The sequence below is a fragment of the Syngnathus leptorhynchus genome, chromosome 2 (genome assembly GCF_054491065.1).
Source record: "Syngnathus leptorhynchus isolate UIUO chromosome 2, UIUO_Slep, whole genome shotgun sequence".
NCBI classification, from domain to species: Eukaryota; Metazoa; Chordata; class Actinopteri; order Syngnathiformes; family Syngnathidae; genus Syngnathus; species Syngnathus leptorhynchus.
In genome coordinates this window covers 5,719,016-5,732,320 of record NC_141196.1, presented here as the reverse complement: position 1 = coordinate 5,732,320, position 13,305 = coordinate 5,719,016, and the positions used below count along the sequence as shown (strand labels likewise).

The window sequence follows — 13,305 nt, the reverse complement described above, 5'->3', positions numbered from 1 at the left end:
TGATCAACACTTGCAGATGTTTCCACTTTACACTAACACTCAAACACAACAGCCTTCAAAACACAAAGTCCACCGCATAACTCGTCAAGAATAAAATGTTATTTGCATTGCAGCAGTTTGGATGATAACTAACCCCGCTATCAGTCTGAGGTCACATGCTGCTATCACATGTTCACAAAGTCCAGCACACGTTTTGGGTGTTTTTAGGGTAATGTTGTTCCAGCGACACGTGCGCCGCGCCTTGCATGTCAATTGCACCTGGGCCCGGCGACCAATCGGATGTCAGGGGCACGCGGGGACTCAAGAAGGCCTTGACATATGTGCTGAACATGTCGGGAAGCCGGAGGTGACAAAAGACCTTTCTATGAAGTAGAAGGTGAAATTGATGCTGCTCAAAGTAGAAGAACTTATACCACTAAGATATTTCATTGTGTAGGGCCTCCACTTAAAAAAGCATGTCAGATGTATTTTTGTTTAAATATTAAAGATCTTATTTAAACATGTTTTCAAACAAGTATTGTACAAACAAGAGCAAAAAAAAAGAAATAGGTGTTAAGCAAAATAAATGAATAAATAAATAAATAAATAAATAAATAAATAAATCCGCACCTAAGAAATTGCCAATGAGATTTTTTCAATCATTTTGCCTGACCCAAATTTACAAATTCACACATGGCAGACAAATGTATTGGATCAGCTTCAGGAAGAAAATGAGTTGTGGTCAATTTTTGGAGTAAAATGAAAATAGGTACAGGAAGTGAAAAGTAAACATGTACAAATGTTTAGTGATGTCTACAGGAGGTGAAAAGTGAAAACATTGTTGACATACTTACAGAAAAGGAAAATGGTGAAAAATATTGGCACACCAATACAGGAGATGAATGAGAATGAAAGTGAACAGATAATGAAAAGTCATCAAACATTTGAACAAAGGGATTGGAGCGCAGCAAATGAAACATACAAATGTATTGAGACTCCTGCTGGAAATTAAACAAAATGAAGAAAATATGGACAAAGACCTTGGGAAAAGGAAGATTTTTTTTTTTATAACCACATTCATACAATTTGTCCATATTCACTTCCTCATACGATATTTATGAACTACTTTTGAAGTTGTGATCTTTTGGTGAACTGTGAGTTTGAAATAAACTAGCGAATTGAGTTACAGTTTCAACTGTACCAGTGTTTGTGCATGCATGAGTGTGTCAGTATGTATGTGTCTGTCTATAAATAGCACATATCGCATATCGCAACTCAGTATGATTTATGATAATAAGTGGACCGGACAGCAAGGGTCAGCACGCTGCAAGAAATGAGAGCTGTGTTATGATTGCCATCACACACACACACACACACGCACACACACACACACACACACACACACACACACACACACACACACACACACACACACACAAACACACACACACTTCATGGGTTGTTGTTTTTTTTTCAAGATATTGGGGTGCCCAGGTTCCGTTCATACAAAGACGCTTCTGTGTTGAACAGGAGCCAAATCCCATCTTTATGCTGAGAATCAAAACAAGAGCAAGAGTAGCAAAGTAAGATGTTGACTATTGGTGTTTATGTTAACAAGCGAGTACTGAATGAACCCGAGTTGGTTACTTATTGTCCTTTTTCTCAAAAACCGTTTCAGAGTCCAACGAATGAAAAATCCAATTAGATCAAAATAGTTGATGGTAAACGGAGGGAGGGCATTAATATAGTGCTTTATCTAAATCGTATTCCACCAAAGTGTATCGTCGGTGCATTGACACAGCAGTGTAACCCAACGGAAACATGTTTTTCTTGAGTTGAAAATAGCTTACTTGGACTGCCATTATCGTACAGCAACCAAATGTAACTCAATTCAGTAGTTTATTTCAAACTCACAGTTCACCAAAAGATCACTGTAAAAATAGTTCTTATATACTGTATGAGAAAGTAAATATGGACAAATTGTATGAATGCGGTTATAAAAAAAACAACAACACAATGTTCAGGAAAAAAAAAATCTTCCCTTTCCCAACGTCTTTGTCCATATTTTCTTCATTTTTTTTTTTTTTTACATTTATTTTCATCAGGAGTCTCAATACATACCTTCACTTCATGTTTCACTTGCTGCGTTTCAATGTCTTTGTGCAAATGTTTAGTGACTTTTAATTATCTGTTCTTTTTTTTATTCCCATTCATTCCCTGTAATGGTGTCCCAATATTTTTCAACATTTTCCTTTTCTGTAAATATCCCAATACGTTTGTCAACAACAAGATGTTTTTCTTGATTCGGTCGAATAAATCATCTTGCATTGTGTCATACCAGCTAGCTAGCACTAAGCTAATTCTCTTATTTGTGGGCCAGTCTCCAACATTCGGAGTGAATTTTTCTAAAATATCGCTTTCAAATGAAAATGGCCCAATTTCAATATCATTGTGGGTATGGGTCTTTCAGAATTTTGATTTTGGTTTGGAAAACTATAGTCCGGGGCGCTTTTTTTGTTTTTGTTTAACCTCATAAGGGACTCACTACTGAGTGTGTTTTGGGGTGGTCTTCACCTAAGGATACACACATTTGTCAAATTGTGTCCTTATTCCAGGAAGGCAGGAAGGGAAATCTAAGCCAACAATACAGTTTTCACTAATAAGTGATTGGTTTGTTTTCAAGGAACTTTCCGTCCAAGTGTGATGTTTGCGTACTTTCAAGCGCCTACCTCTGTGCAATTGAGCAGTTAACCTAACTGAGCTGAAACATTAACTTCAGAAGTACCCGTGTAAATATAGACGCCGGTAGAAGTAAAGTAAAGAAGTAAAAAGTAAGGATTTGATTTCTACACAGACCTAAGTCAAAGTTAGGAAGAATTCTGAAATAGATATACGGCAGAAACCTTTTCTTTTTTTTTCCAGTTCAGTAAAATGGACATAATGTCAATGTAATCACATTCCCCTACTGAACATGTTTTCCAAAATTTTAAATGAAGACATCTTTCACGGAGTCACCTCATTTTTTTTCTTTTTGACCGCTTTAAACCATATTGACTAAGTGTCACATTGGACCAATTTGATTCATAACATCACATTTCAGCGCACCTTTAGTTGTTCTGTTTTCACACGGTATTTTTGCACACATTTAGCAAGTTCTCGGATTTTTGAGTCCGCAAGTAACCACTACAAACCTGAAGGTCGGCAAGTTAATGTTTATGTTGTGTTTATGCTGATAAGTGACGTAATATTTAACACAATGAAGGTCACCCGGCCCACACACATCATAAAGTGAAAAGTGAGCAAAATAAACCAACACGCTGAGAAATGTCCATTCGACTTGCGCAAGAGGACAGCACATGCTAGAGAACGCTAATGCGCAAAATGATTGATTCCAATTGTGGAAATGAACTTTGAACTGTCATACAGCAAAACATCGCATTTGATTATTGGATGTTTCACCACAACAAGAAAATACTTTGAACGGCGTTCGTATTCTATTGTTTCTTGACTTGCTGACAACTGGTTAATATTTCAACTTTAAGAATTCAGGACTTAATTTGATGCAGAAGAGAAAAAATACAAACAAGAACAACGAGCAAATATTTGTTCTCTACTTGACTTTGCCTTTCTTGTGTAATGCTGTCTCGCTCTCTCTTTCTGTTTTGGTTGTATTTGTCTATTGGGGTCAGATTGATGAAAACAATACATAACTCACGTCTGCTAAATATGATAGCTTTTAAATCCAAAGGTTTTATACTATTTTTAAAATGAAGTACTTTCATGTAGTTTGTATTGGATCTTACTATTAGTTATGAAGGATACAAAAAAAAATCATCAACTCCCTCATATTTTTGCTGGCTTGGCTCCCTCATGGCTCATTTGCATATCGCGCGTCAATTGGCTGGAAACTTGGACCAGATTGCGCACGATTGGTCGGGAGAGCCTTGTTCGCGCTCTCATTGGTCGTCGGCCCGGCGGAGGGCTGCGCGCTTTGCAATCAAAGGGTCGTGTTGCTTCTCGGTGCAATCACAACACAAACATACACACGCGAGCGACGACTTGCGAACTCTGCTTTACAAACTTTTGAGTGTGCTCACAGATAAAGTTTGAAGAGTGAAAAGATAAAAAAAAAAATGACTTCCAAGAGCTTCCGCATGGATGATTTTCTTGCAGGATGGGTTGGAGGTCAGTGAGTATACTTCCTTGTGTGCAAGTGTGTGTGTGTGTGCGCGCGAACGTGGGCTAGTGCGTGCGAGTAGGTCAAAATATTAGGGACAAAAAGCTCCTCCTGTAATGCAGACTACATTCATGAGTTTGTGTGTGTGTTTATTTTTTTATTCTCCTGATAAAAAATACATAATAAACTGGGCTAGTTAGTGAAAAATCGACCATCTTTGCTTTACAGTCTCTTTAATTTGGTATTGTGTGTGCGTGTATGTGTGTTAAAATTTTCAAATATGGTGTACACATAAATAATTTGTGTATCTGGAGACTATTTGTTTATTTTATGCAAAAGTGTGTACATGTCACAATCTGCATTATAGTTAACTATTTCTAATCGTTTAAGTTGGCTAAATAAAGTGCCCATAATGTATGAATTCATAAATGATTGTGCACGTGTGGCCCATAAGGGTGCACTTGCTATGTTGTTATTCATAGCTTGAGGTCAATCAGGGCCGTGTTGGGGTCCCGAAATAACATGATTGTCAAATATGAACTTTGCTTATTTCTCAAAATTGCTCAATGAAGATAGATGGATATGATTGTTGATATTTCATTCATAGAATTAGCCTCATTTAATCTCTTTCTGAGTAGTTGTATTCATGTGTTTCTCCAGGGGCGTCCAGTGTGGTGGTGGGGCATCCTTTGGACACTGTCAAGGTAAAAAAAAAAGGAAAAAAAAAGAAAAGGTTGTTTTATTTGTCTTCAAAAAAAACATCATAACAATTTGCACGTGTGGTGACCATTGGATTTGGCAGACGCGATTGCAGGCGGGAAAAGGCTACAAGAACATGATGGACTGCATTGTCACCATCTACAGGAAGGAGACGGTATAAAAATGGCACGACACAATTAGAAATTGAACATTTGAGTTGGAATGTTTGAAAATAAGTTCATTGCCAAAGTCTTATGGTGTAAAAGAGAGTTGTTTTGCTAATTATTTTGCATTTGTCTCCATAATGGCATAGTTTGCCATTTTTACTTCCTTCAAGTTGGTTAAATACAATGGAAACATTTATTTATTTCTATATTTTTTTATACATTGGTGAATGTATGAATGAGTGTTGCCATAAAAGCCATGTTTATGTTGTAATTGGGTCAGGCGCGAGGCTTCTTCAAAGGCATGACCTTCCCCCTGGCCACCATCACGGCGTACAACTCGCTGGTCTTTGGTTTCTACAGCAACTCGCAGAGAATCATCTGCAAGCGTCGCTACGGCGACGAGCGCCACGCTGCCAGCCTGAGCGACGTGGCGGTGGCCAGCATGCTGACCGGCCTGGTGTCGGTCGGGTTGGGCGCCCCCATCGACTTGGTCAAGATCCGTCTGCAGATGCAGACGCACACAGCCGTGCTGGCGGGTAAGCATAAGCACTTTACAGCAGCCAGGTCACAAACACATCTGTACCTGTAGAAAAAATGGGTCCAAATCAAAGAAAGAAATGAAGTAACCGTAAATCATTCAACATTTTCTGGAAAAACAACGCAATATGCTAAATCAAATTGTTCGTACACGTCATTTTCGGTCGACAGCAAGTGAATATTGCTGCTTAATCTACAAACACATTCTTAATCACAATGCTGTGTGTGGAGTGGTGCACACACGGCACACAACCTATTATTATTGTAAAGAAACGTTTTGGCTTGACTTCCCCTTCAAGAGTTTATACAACCATTTGAGAATTGGACGATATTGCATGTGCTTTTAATGAGGAAAAAAAAATATTCGATCCATATTATTGAATTTTCTAAAAACATAGAGTATTGACTTCATTCACTTAAGAATAGGGGAGATTTTTTCGCACCTCATTGCAACAGGCAGCCAGAAGAAAGATTTGTTTTGATTTCCACATGTGAAATGTTTTTGTGCTTTGGAAAGACACATGAAAGCAATAAGAGCAGGCCCATTTGCCGTCCCTGTTTTTTGTTTTTTTTGTTTTTTTTTGGCTTGGGATATTTTGGAATGGGAATTTTGAATGGCTGCAACTGCCTGCTGCGATCGCATGTCAAGCAACAGTATTAAGTTTTGCAGATGTGGCTATGACCTCAAGGCACACAGACTAATTGCTATTAATGTTGCACGCATATTTACACACGTGTAAGCTCATCTGTCACGTTTTTATATGAAACAAACTTTTCATTTCATACCGAAGATGTTTGTTAATCGGTAAAAAACATTTCCATTGACAGTTTGGCTTTGCTTTATGGCAGGGGCAGTGTGCAAAATATGTGCAAGGGACTCATATTATCTTTTCAATTTTCATTTTTTTCCAAATTGTTCAAAACAATTACAATCTATAGAATATATTGATTTCTTATCGTTTTTGACGGCTTCATTCCCGGAATGCCTTATTCTGTGTTATTAATTTTTTTATGCTTAACAGATGTTTTGTTCTCTATTTTGTGATCAGAGACTTTTCAGCTCGCGGGCGGCGTTTCGCACAACATGGCGGCGGCAGCACCGGTGGGGGCGCGTTCCTTGCATGTGTCCAATGGCGGCGGCAGCAGCAGCAGCGTTTACCGTGGGCCGCTCCACTGCATTAGCAGTGTCGTGCAGCGCGAAGGCCTCCAGGGCTTGTACCGCGGGGGCGGAGCCATGCTCCTCAGAGACATCCCCGGCTACGCCCTCTACTTTGTGCCCTACACCGTCTTCTGCGAACTCCTCAAACCAGATTCTGCCACGGCACCACACCCCTGCGCCATCTGGCTGGCTGGCGGACTTGCAGGTCAGAAATGTTCATTTCATACTACCAAGACACTTTAAAACTCTTTTGGGTTTATTTCAGCTTTTAACTCAAATATTACAAATGCTCTATCACGAAGATATAAGTAAGCTCTGCTGTAAAATGGACTCGAGGAGGGGAAGATATTTGCGAGTGAGCCAGTGAGGGGGCACCCAGATTTGAACTGGGGACCTCTTGATCTGCAGTCAAATGCTCTACCACTGAGCTATACCCCCAAGTATTGGTATAGACTTCAAATGCTCTACCCATGAGCAACACCCCTTGGCCAATTGATTTCTTGAAAAATAAAAAATGGACTTAGAACCAAAGACCCAGTAAGGTGCTGAGCTGTAAAATAGCCCTGGATTTGCAAAGAATGAGCAAGGGGGTACCCAGATTTGAACTGGGGACCTCTTGATCTGCAGTCAAATGCTCTACCACTGAGCTATACCCCCAAGTATTGGTAAGGACTTCAAATGCTCTACCCCTGAGCAACACCCCCTGGCCAATTGCACTTGTTTTCTTGAAAAATAAAAAATGGACAGAACCAAATACCCAGTAAGGTGCTGACCTATAAAGTAGCCCTGGATTTGCAAAGAATTAGCAAGGGGGCACCCAGATTTGAACTGGGGACCTCTTGATCTGCAGTCAAATGCTCTACCACTGAGCTATACCCCCAAGTATTGGTATAGACTTCAAATGCTCTACCTCTGAGCTACACCCCCTGGCCAATTGCACTTGATTTCTTGAAAAATAAAAAATGGACTTAGAACCAAAGACCCAGTAAGGTGCTGAGCTGTAAAATAGCCCTGGATTTGCAAAGAAATTTAGCAAGGGGGCACCCAGATTTGAACTGGGGACCTCTTGATCTGCAGTCAAATGCTCTACCACTGAGCTATACCCCCAAATATTGGTTTAAACTTCAAATGCTCTACCCGTGAGCTACACCCCTTGGCCAATTGCACTTGATTTCTTGAAAAATAAAAAATGGACTTAGAACCAAAGACCCAGTAAGGTGCTGAGCTGTAAAATAGGCCTGGATTTGCAAAGAAATTTAGCAAGGGGGCACCCAGATTTGAACTGGGGACCTCTTGATCTGCAGTCAGATGCTCTACCACTGAGCTATACCCCCAAATATTGGTTTAAACTTCAAATGCTCTACCCGTGAGCTACACCCCTTGGCCAATTGCACTTGATTTCTTGAAAAATAAAAAATGGACTTAGAACCAAAGACCCAGTAAGGTGCTGAGCTGTAAAATAGGCCTGGATTTGCAAAGAAATTTAGCAAGGGGGCACCCAGATTTGAACTGGGGACCTCTTGATCTGCAGTCAAATGCTCTACCACTGAGCTATACCCCCAACTGTTGGTGCAGACTTCAAATGCTCTACCCCTAAGCTACATCCCCTGGCCAATTGCACGATTACTTGAAAAATAAAAAATGGATTTAGAACCAAAGACCAATTAAGGTGCTGAGCTGTAAAATAGCCCTGGATTTGCAAAGAATTAGCAAGGGGGCACCCAGATTTGAACTGGGGACCTCTTGATCTGCAGTCAAATGCTCTACCACTGAGCTATACCCCCAAGTATTGGTATAGACTTCAAATGCTCTACCTCTGAGCTACACCCCCTGGCCAATTGCACTTGATTTCTTGAAAAATAAAAAATGGACTTAGAACCAAAGACCCAGTAAGGTGCTGAGCTGTAAAATGGCCCTGGATTTGCAAAGAATTAGCAAGGGGGCACCCAGATTTGAACTGGGGACCTCTTGATCTGCAGTCAAATGCTCTACCACTGAGCTATACCCCCAAGTATTGGTTTAGACTTCAAATGCTCTACCCGTGAGCTACACCCCTTGGCCAATTGCACTTGATTTCTTGAAAAATAAAAAATGGACTTAGAACCAAATACCCAGTAAGGTGCTGACCTGTAAAGTAGCCCTGGATTTGCAAAGAAATAGCAAGGGGGCACCCAGATTTGAACTGGGGACCTCTTGATCTGCAGTCAAATGCTCTACCACTGGGCTATACCCCCAACTGTTGGTACAAACTTCAAATGCTCTACCCGTGAGCTACACCCCTTGGCCAATTGCACTTGATTTCTTGAAAAATAAAAAATGGACTTAGAACCAAATACCCAGTAAGGTGCTGACCTGTAAAGTAGCCCTGGAATTGCAAAGAATTAGCAAGGGGGCACCCAGATTTGAACTGGGGACCTCTTGATCTGCAGTCAAATGCTCTACCACTGAGCTATACCCCCAACTGTTGGTACAAACTTCAAATGCTCTACCCCTAAGCTACATCCCCTGGCCAATTGCACGATTACTTGAAAAATAAAAAATGGACTTAGAACCAAAGACCCAGTAAGGTGCTGAGCTGTAAAATAGGCCTGGATTTGCAAAGAACTAGCAAGGGGGCACCCAGATTTGAACTGGGGACCTCTTGATCTGCAGTCAAATGCTCTACCACTGAGCTATACCCCCAAGTATTGGTATAGACTTCAAATGCTCTACCCCTGAGCTACACCCCCTGGCCAATTGCACTTGTTTTCTTGAAAAATAAAAAATGGACAGAACCAAATACCCAGTAAGGTGCTGACCTATAAAGTAGCCCTGGATTTGCAAAGAATTAGCAAGGGGGCACCCAGATTTGAACTGGGGACCTCTTGATCTGCAGTCAAATGCTCTACCACTGAGCTATACCCCCAAGTATTGGTTTAGACTTCAAATGCTCTACCCGTGAGCTACACCCCTTGGCCAATTGCACTTGATTTCTTGAAAAATAAAAAATGGACTTAGAACCAAATACCCAGTAAGGTGCTGACCTGTAAAGTAGCCCTGGATTTGCAAAGAATTAGCAAGGGGGCACCCAGATTTGAACTGGGGACCTCTTGATCTGCAGTCAAATGCTCTACCACTGGGCTATACCCCCAACTGTTGGTACAAACTTCAAATGCTCTACCCGTAAGCTACACCCCTTGGCCAATTGCACTTGATTTCTTGAAAAATAAAAAATGGACTTAGAACCAAATACCCAGTAAGGTGCTGACCTGTAAAGTAGCCCTGGATTTGCAAAGAATTAGCAAGGGGGCACCCAGATTTGAACTGGGGACCTCTTGATCTGCAGTCAAATGCTCTACCACTGGGCTATACCCCCAACTGTTGGTACAAACTTCAAATGCTCTACCCGTGAGCTACACCCCTTGGCCAATTGCACTTGATTTCTTGAAAAATAAAAAATGGACTTAGAACCAAATACCCAGTAAGGTGCTGACCTGTAAAGTAGCCCTGGAATTGCAAAGAATTAGCAAGGGGGCACCCAGATTTGAACTGGGGACCTCTTGATCTGCAGTCAAATGCTCTACCACTGAGCTATACCCCCAACTGTTGGTACATACTTCAAATGCTCTACCCCTAAGCTACACCCCCTGGCCAATTGCACTTGTTTTCTTGAAAAATAAAAAATGGACAGAACCAAATACCCAGTAAGGTGCTGACCTATAAAGTAGCCCTGGATTTGCAAAGAATTAGCAAGGGGGCACCCAGATTTGAACTGGGGACCTCTTGATCTGCAGTCAAATGCTCTACCACTGAGCTATACCCCCAAGTATTGGTTTAGACTTCAAATGCTCTACCCGTGAGCTACACCCCTTGGCCAATTGCACTTGATTTCTTGAAAAATAAAAAATGGATTTAGAACCAAATACCCAGTAAGGTGCTGACCTGTAAAGTAGCCTTGGATTTGCATAGAATTAGCAAGGGGGCACCCAGATTTGAACTGGGGACCTCTTGATCTGCAGTCAAATGCTCTACCACTGAGCTATACCCCCAACTGTTGGTACAAACTTCAAATGCTCTACCCCTAAGCTACATCCCCTGGCCAATTGCACGATTACTTGAAAAATAAAAAATGGACTTAGAACCAAAGACCCAGTAAGGTGCTGAGCTGTAAAATAGGCCTGGATTTGCAAAGAACTAGCAAGGGGGCACCCAGATTTGAACTGGGGACCTCTTGATCTGCAGTCAAATGCTCTACCACTGAGCTATGCCCCCAAGTATTGGTATGGATTTCAAATGCTCTACCCGTGAGCTACACCCCCTGGCTAATTGCACTTCTTGAAAAATAAAAAATGGACTTAGAACCAAAGACCCAGTAAGGTGCTGAGCTGTAAAATAGCCTTGGATTTGCAAAGAATTAGCAAGGGGGCACCCAGATTTGAACTGGGGACCTCTTGATCTGCAGTCAAATGCTCTACCACTGAGCTATACCCCCAACTGTTGGTGCAGACTTCCTGACGGACAAAAAAATAATTTAAAATCAGAGCTTCTAATTGGTACCTCCAGCTCTGCTGTAAAAGAAGTCCCTCTTAGAGTGCGAAATACCAGAATGAGCCAGTAAGTGGGCACATAGAATTGAACAGGGCAGTCACTGAGTTATACTCCCTGCCTTGATTTGCTGAAAAATAAACAAATGACTTAGAACCAGAGTACCTCGGTGTCCACTATAAAGGGTAAAGGACCACAGCCTACATAGAGCCTGCAAGGGGTTAACCAGATTTGAACTGGCAACCTCTTGATCTGCAGTCAAATGCTCTTCCACTGAGCTATACCCCCTTGATTAAAAAAAAAAAATCCCCATTGTATCATCTGTCGGCCAGCTATCTTCTGGAAGCAATTGGACAAATCACGTGCCACATTGCTTTGTTTACTCATAAGACAAAAACGTGGCCTACTTTGAGGCACGTTTGTACTTTGCACCACATTAAAGCTGAAATGCACTTTGTCACCTTTTCAAGCGTCAGGTGAGCGAGCTCAAGTTCAGCCAGGTGAACGACTTCAAACATTTTTTTTTTTCATAGGTTCCATTTCCTGGGTGACAGCCACGCCTGCTGATGTGGTGAAGAGTCGCCTGCAGGCGGACGCTCACCTGCACCGGAAGTATAAAGGCGTCCTTCACTGCATCCTGCACAGCTACAAGACGGAAGGAGTCCAGGTTAGCACGTGCTTGCCCTTAGTAGCGCTTGATATGAAGAGTTTCAACCCAATTTTTGAACAGTTGAAAATACTAGTCTGAACACATTTGAACACCATTTTTGACATGTTTTGTTTCTGAATGACTTGACAGGTTTAAACAGCATTTTGCATTTAACAGTCTGTGTGAATGTGTTTGTGTGTGTAGGTGTTCTTCCGCGGTGTGTCTGTCAACGCCATCCGAGGCTTCCCTATGAGCGCCATCATGTTCCTGGGATATGAGCTCTCACTGGAGTTCTTCCAGAGCTTGTAGAAGCAAAGGTGCTGCCGTGGTGACGCTACTTGTCGCTGTGTTTTTGTGGTTGCGTCAGAAAGGAGATTTGAAAACTTGCTGAGCTTTGTTAGTTCAACTGCGCACTAAAGTGGAGAGGCTAGGCTAGCTTTAGCACAAATGCTTAATAAGGTTACAATTGTCAAATTGGTTCCACCCTTCTATGTTTCATGTCTTTGAACGACAAGCGTTGTCACTGCAGAAAAAAAATTGGATCAATAGCTAGTAGAAGGGTCTGAAGAACAATGTAAGATAATGTAAATAGTTTTTGTTTCTTATATTAAGAAAAACGTATTTTCATATTCACGTGATAAGTTTCCAGCACAACTGTACAGTCTCAATGTATCAAACAATATACTATGTATATAAAACAAAACAGCTTCATTGAACTAGGTGCATTCCAACCTAAATCACAAGCACGCAAATTCGTTTTGTATGATAAATATTTTTGTAGTCGTGTCATGCTGTGTTAATGTGCAAACTGCCATTCCAGTATGTCTTTGTACTGAAATAAAATCTATCTTTTAGAAGATGCATGTGTTTTTTCTCCAAAATTCATTGTTTTCGCAGAAATCTGTTTAGAAAGTAGTGTGGACATATGCCCACTTGTTTATTGGCAGTGCAACCAGACGTCCACCAGATATGGTCGGGTTTAGTGGGGAAAAAATAAATAAATTATATATATATATGTGTGTGTGTGTGTGTGTGTGTGTGTGTGTGTGTGTGTGTGTGTGTGTGTGTGTGTGTGTGTGTGTGTGTGTGTGTGTGTGTCTTAAAGTAAGCTAACATTGTATTTTCCTTTAATATGACATTCAAAAGGACATTGTGTGTACACAGCCGATCGCCACATGCAAAGACCACATTTTTCAGATTTTTTTTTTTTTTTTTTTCAAACTTGATTGTTCACATTCATCTGAAATCATTTTTACCCTGAATGAATGAAAGATAACTCCCCACAATATATCGGGAATCACTGTGGAAAACAAAACAAACAAACAAACAAACAAACAAACCAATGACTCATTGATTGATAGGTTTGATTCCTTCTTGGTGATCACACAAAAGTGTACGTGACAAGTAAAAACCT

The 13,305-nt window shown here is 40.9% G+C and overlaps 1 protein-coding gene and 20 non-coding genes across 23 annotated transcripts; 1 reads left to right on the top strand and 20 right to left on the bottom strand.

Annotated features, from left to right (window-relative positions):
• The first annotated feature begins 3,996 nt into the window (after positions 1 to 3,996).
• slc25a48 (solute carrier family 25 member 48) lies at positions 3,997 to 12,748 on the top strand. 3 transcript variants are annotated; one of them, XM_085905536.1, is made up of 7 exons: positions 3,997 to 4,164; positions 4,817 to 4,860; positions 4,959 to 5,030; positions 5,303 to 5,558; positions 6,609 to 6,923; positions 11,776 to 11,909; positions 12,096 to 12,748. In XM_085905536.1, the coding sequence occupies exons 1-7, from the start codon at positions 4,113 to 4,115 to the stop codon at positions 12,198 to 12,200; spliced, it is 978 nt and encodes a 325-aa protein (XP_085761662.1). In that variant the 5' UTR covers positions 3,997 to 4,112; the 3' UTR covers positions 12,201 to 12,748. The 3 variants fall into 3 exon arrangements, with proteins under 3 accessions (XP_085761662.1, XP_085761660.1, XP_085761661.1); XM_085905535.1 differs by having other exon boundaries at positions 4,014 to 4,164; positions 4,817 to 5,030; XM_085905534.1 differs by having other exon boundaries at positions 3,999 to 5,030.
• trnac-gca (transfer RNA cysteine (anticodon GCA)) lies at positions 7,085 to 7,156 on the bottom strand. Its single transcript has one exon. It is a non-coding gene; the product is annotated as a tRNA-Cys (tRNA).
• Positions 7,304 to 7,375, bottom strand: trnac-gca (transfer RNA cysteine (anticodon GCA)). Its single transcript has one exon. It is a non-coding gene; the product is annotated as a tRNA-Cys (tRNA).
• Positions 7,527 to 7,598, bottom strand: trnac-gca (transfer RNA cysteine (anticodon GCA)). The gene has a single exon. It is a non-coding gene; the product is annotated as a tRNA-Cys (tRNA).
• Positions 7,754 to 7,825, bottom strand: trnac-gca (transfer RNA cysteine (anticodon GCA)). The gene has a single exon. It is a non-coding gene; the product is annotated as a tRNA-Cys (tRNA).
• Positions 7,981 to 8,052, bottom strand: trnac-gca (transfer RNA cysteine (anticodon GCA)). Its single transcript has one exon. It is a non-coding gene; the product is annotated as a tRNA-Cys (tRNA).
• trnac-gca (transfer RNA cysteine (anticodon GCA)) lies at positions 8,208 to 8,279 on the bottom strand. The gene has a single exon. It is a non-coding gene; the product is annotated as a tRNA-Cys (tRNA).
• trnac-gca (transfer RNA cysteine (anticodon GCA)) lies at positions 8,431 to 8,502 on the bottom strand. Its single transcript has one exon. It is a non-coding gene; the product is annotated as a tRNA-Cys (tRNA).
• Positions 8,656 to 8,727, bottom strand: trnac-gca (transfer RNA cysteine (anticodon GCA)). The gene has a single exon. It is a non-coding gene; the product is annotated as a tRNA-Cys (tRNA).
• Positions 8,881 to 8,952, bottom strand: trnac-gca (transfer RNA cysteine (anticodon GCA)). Its single transcript has one exon. It is a non-coding gene; the product is annotated as a tRNA-Cys (tRNA).
• On the bottom strand, positions 9,106 to 9,177 carry trnac-gca (transfer RNA cysteine (anticodon GCA)). The gene has a single exon. It is a non-coding gene; the product is annotated as a tRNA-Cys (tRNA).
• Positions 9,329 to 9,400, bottom strand: trnac-gca (transfer RNA cysteine (anticodon GCA)). Its single transcript has one exon. It is a non-coding gene; the product is annotated as a tRNA-Cys (tRNA).
• Positions 9,552 to 9,623, bottom strand: trnac-gca (transfer RNA cysteine (anticodon GCA)). The gene has a single exon. It is a non-coding gene; the product is annotated as a tRNA-Cys (tRNA).
• trnac-gca (transfer RNA cysteine (anticodon GCA)) lies at positions 9,777 to 9,848 on the bottom strand. Its single transcript has one exon. It is a non-coding gene; the product is annotated as a tRNA-Cys (tRNA).
• trnac-gca (transfer RNA cysteine (anticodon GCA)) lies at positions 10,002 to 10,073 on the bottom strand. The gene has a single exon. It is a non-coding gene; the product is annotated as a tRNA-Cys (tRNA).
• Positions 10,227 to 10,298, bottom strand: trnac-gca (transfer RNA cysteine (anticodon GCA)). The gene has a single exon. It is a non-coding gene; the product is annotated as a tRNA-Cys (tRNA).
• On the bottom strand, positions 10,450 to 10,521 carry trnac-gca (transfer RNA cysteine (anticodon GCA)). The gene has a single exon. It is a non-coding gene; the product is annotated as a tRNA-Cys (tRNA).
• trnac-gca (transfer RNA cysteine (anticodon GCA)) lies at positions 10,675 to 10,746 on the bottom strand. Its single transcript has one exon. It is a non-coding gene; the product is annotated as a tRNA-Cys (tRNA).
• On the bottom strand, positions 10,898 to 10,969 carry trnac-gca (transfer RNA cysteine (anticodon GCA)). The gene has a single exon. It is a non-coding gene; the product is annotated as a tRNA-Cys (tRNA).
• trnac-gca (transfer RNA cysteine (anticodon GCA)) lies at positions 11,118 to 11,189 on the bottom strand. Its single transcript has one exon. It is a non-coding gene; the product is annotated as a tRNA-Cys (tRNA).
• trnac-gca (transfer RNA cysteine (anticodon GCA)) lies at positions 11,459 to 11,530 on the bottom strand. The gene has a single exon. It is a non-coding gene; the product is annotated as a tRNA-Cys (tRNA).
• Positions 12,749 to 13,305: the final 557 nt, after the last annotated feature.

Coding starts and splice junctions, on each gene's coding strand:
- slc25a48 (XM_085905534.1), top strand. CDS start 4,803: ATGTGTTTCTCCAGGGGCGTCCAGTGTGGTGGTGGGGCATCCTTTGGA. Junction 5,031..5,302: donor CCATCTACAGGAAGGAGACG/GTATAAAAATGG, acceptor TAATTGGGTCAG/GCGCGAGGCTTCTTCAAAGG. Junction 6,924..11,775: donor GCTGGCTGGCGGACTTGCAG/GTCAGAAATGTT, acceptor TTTTTTTCATAG/GTTCCATTTCCTGGGTGACA.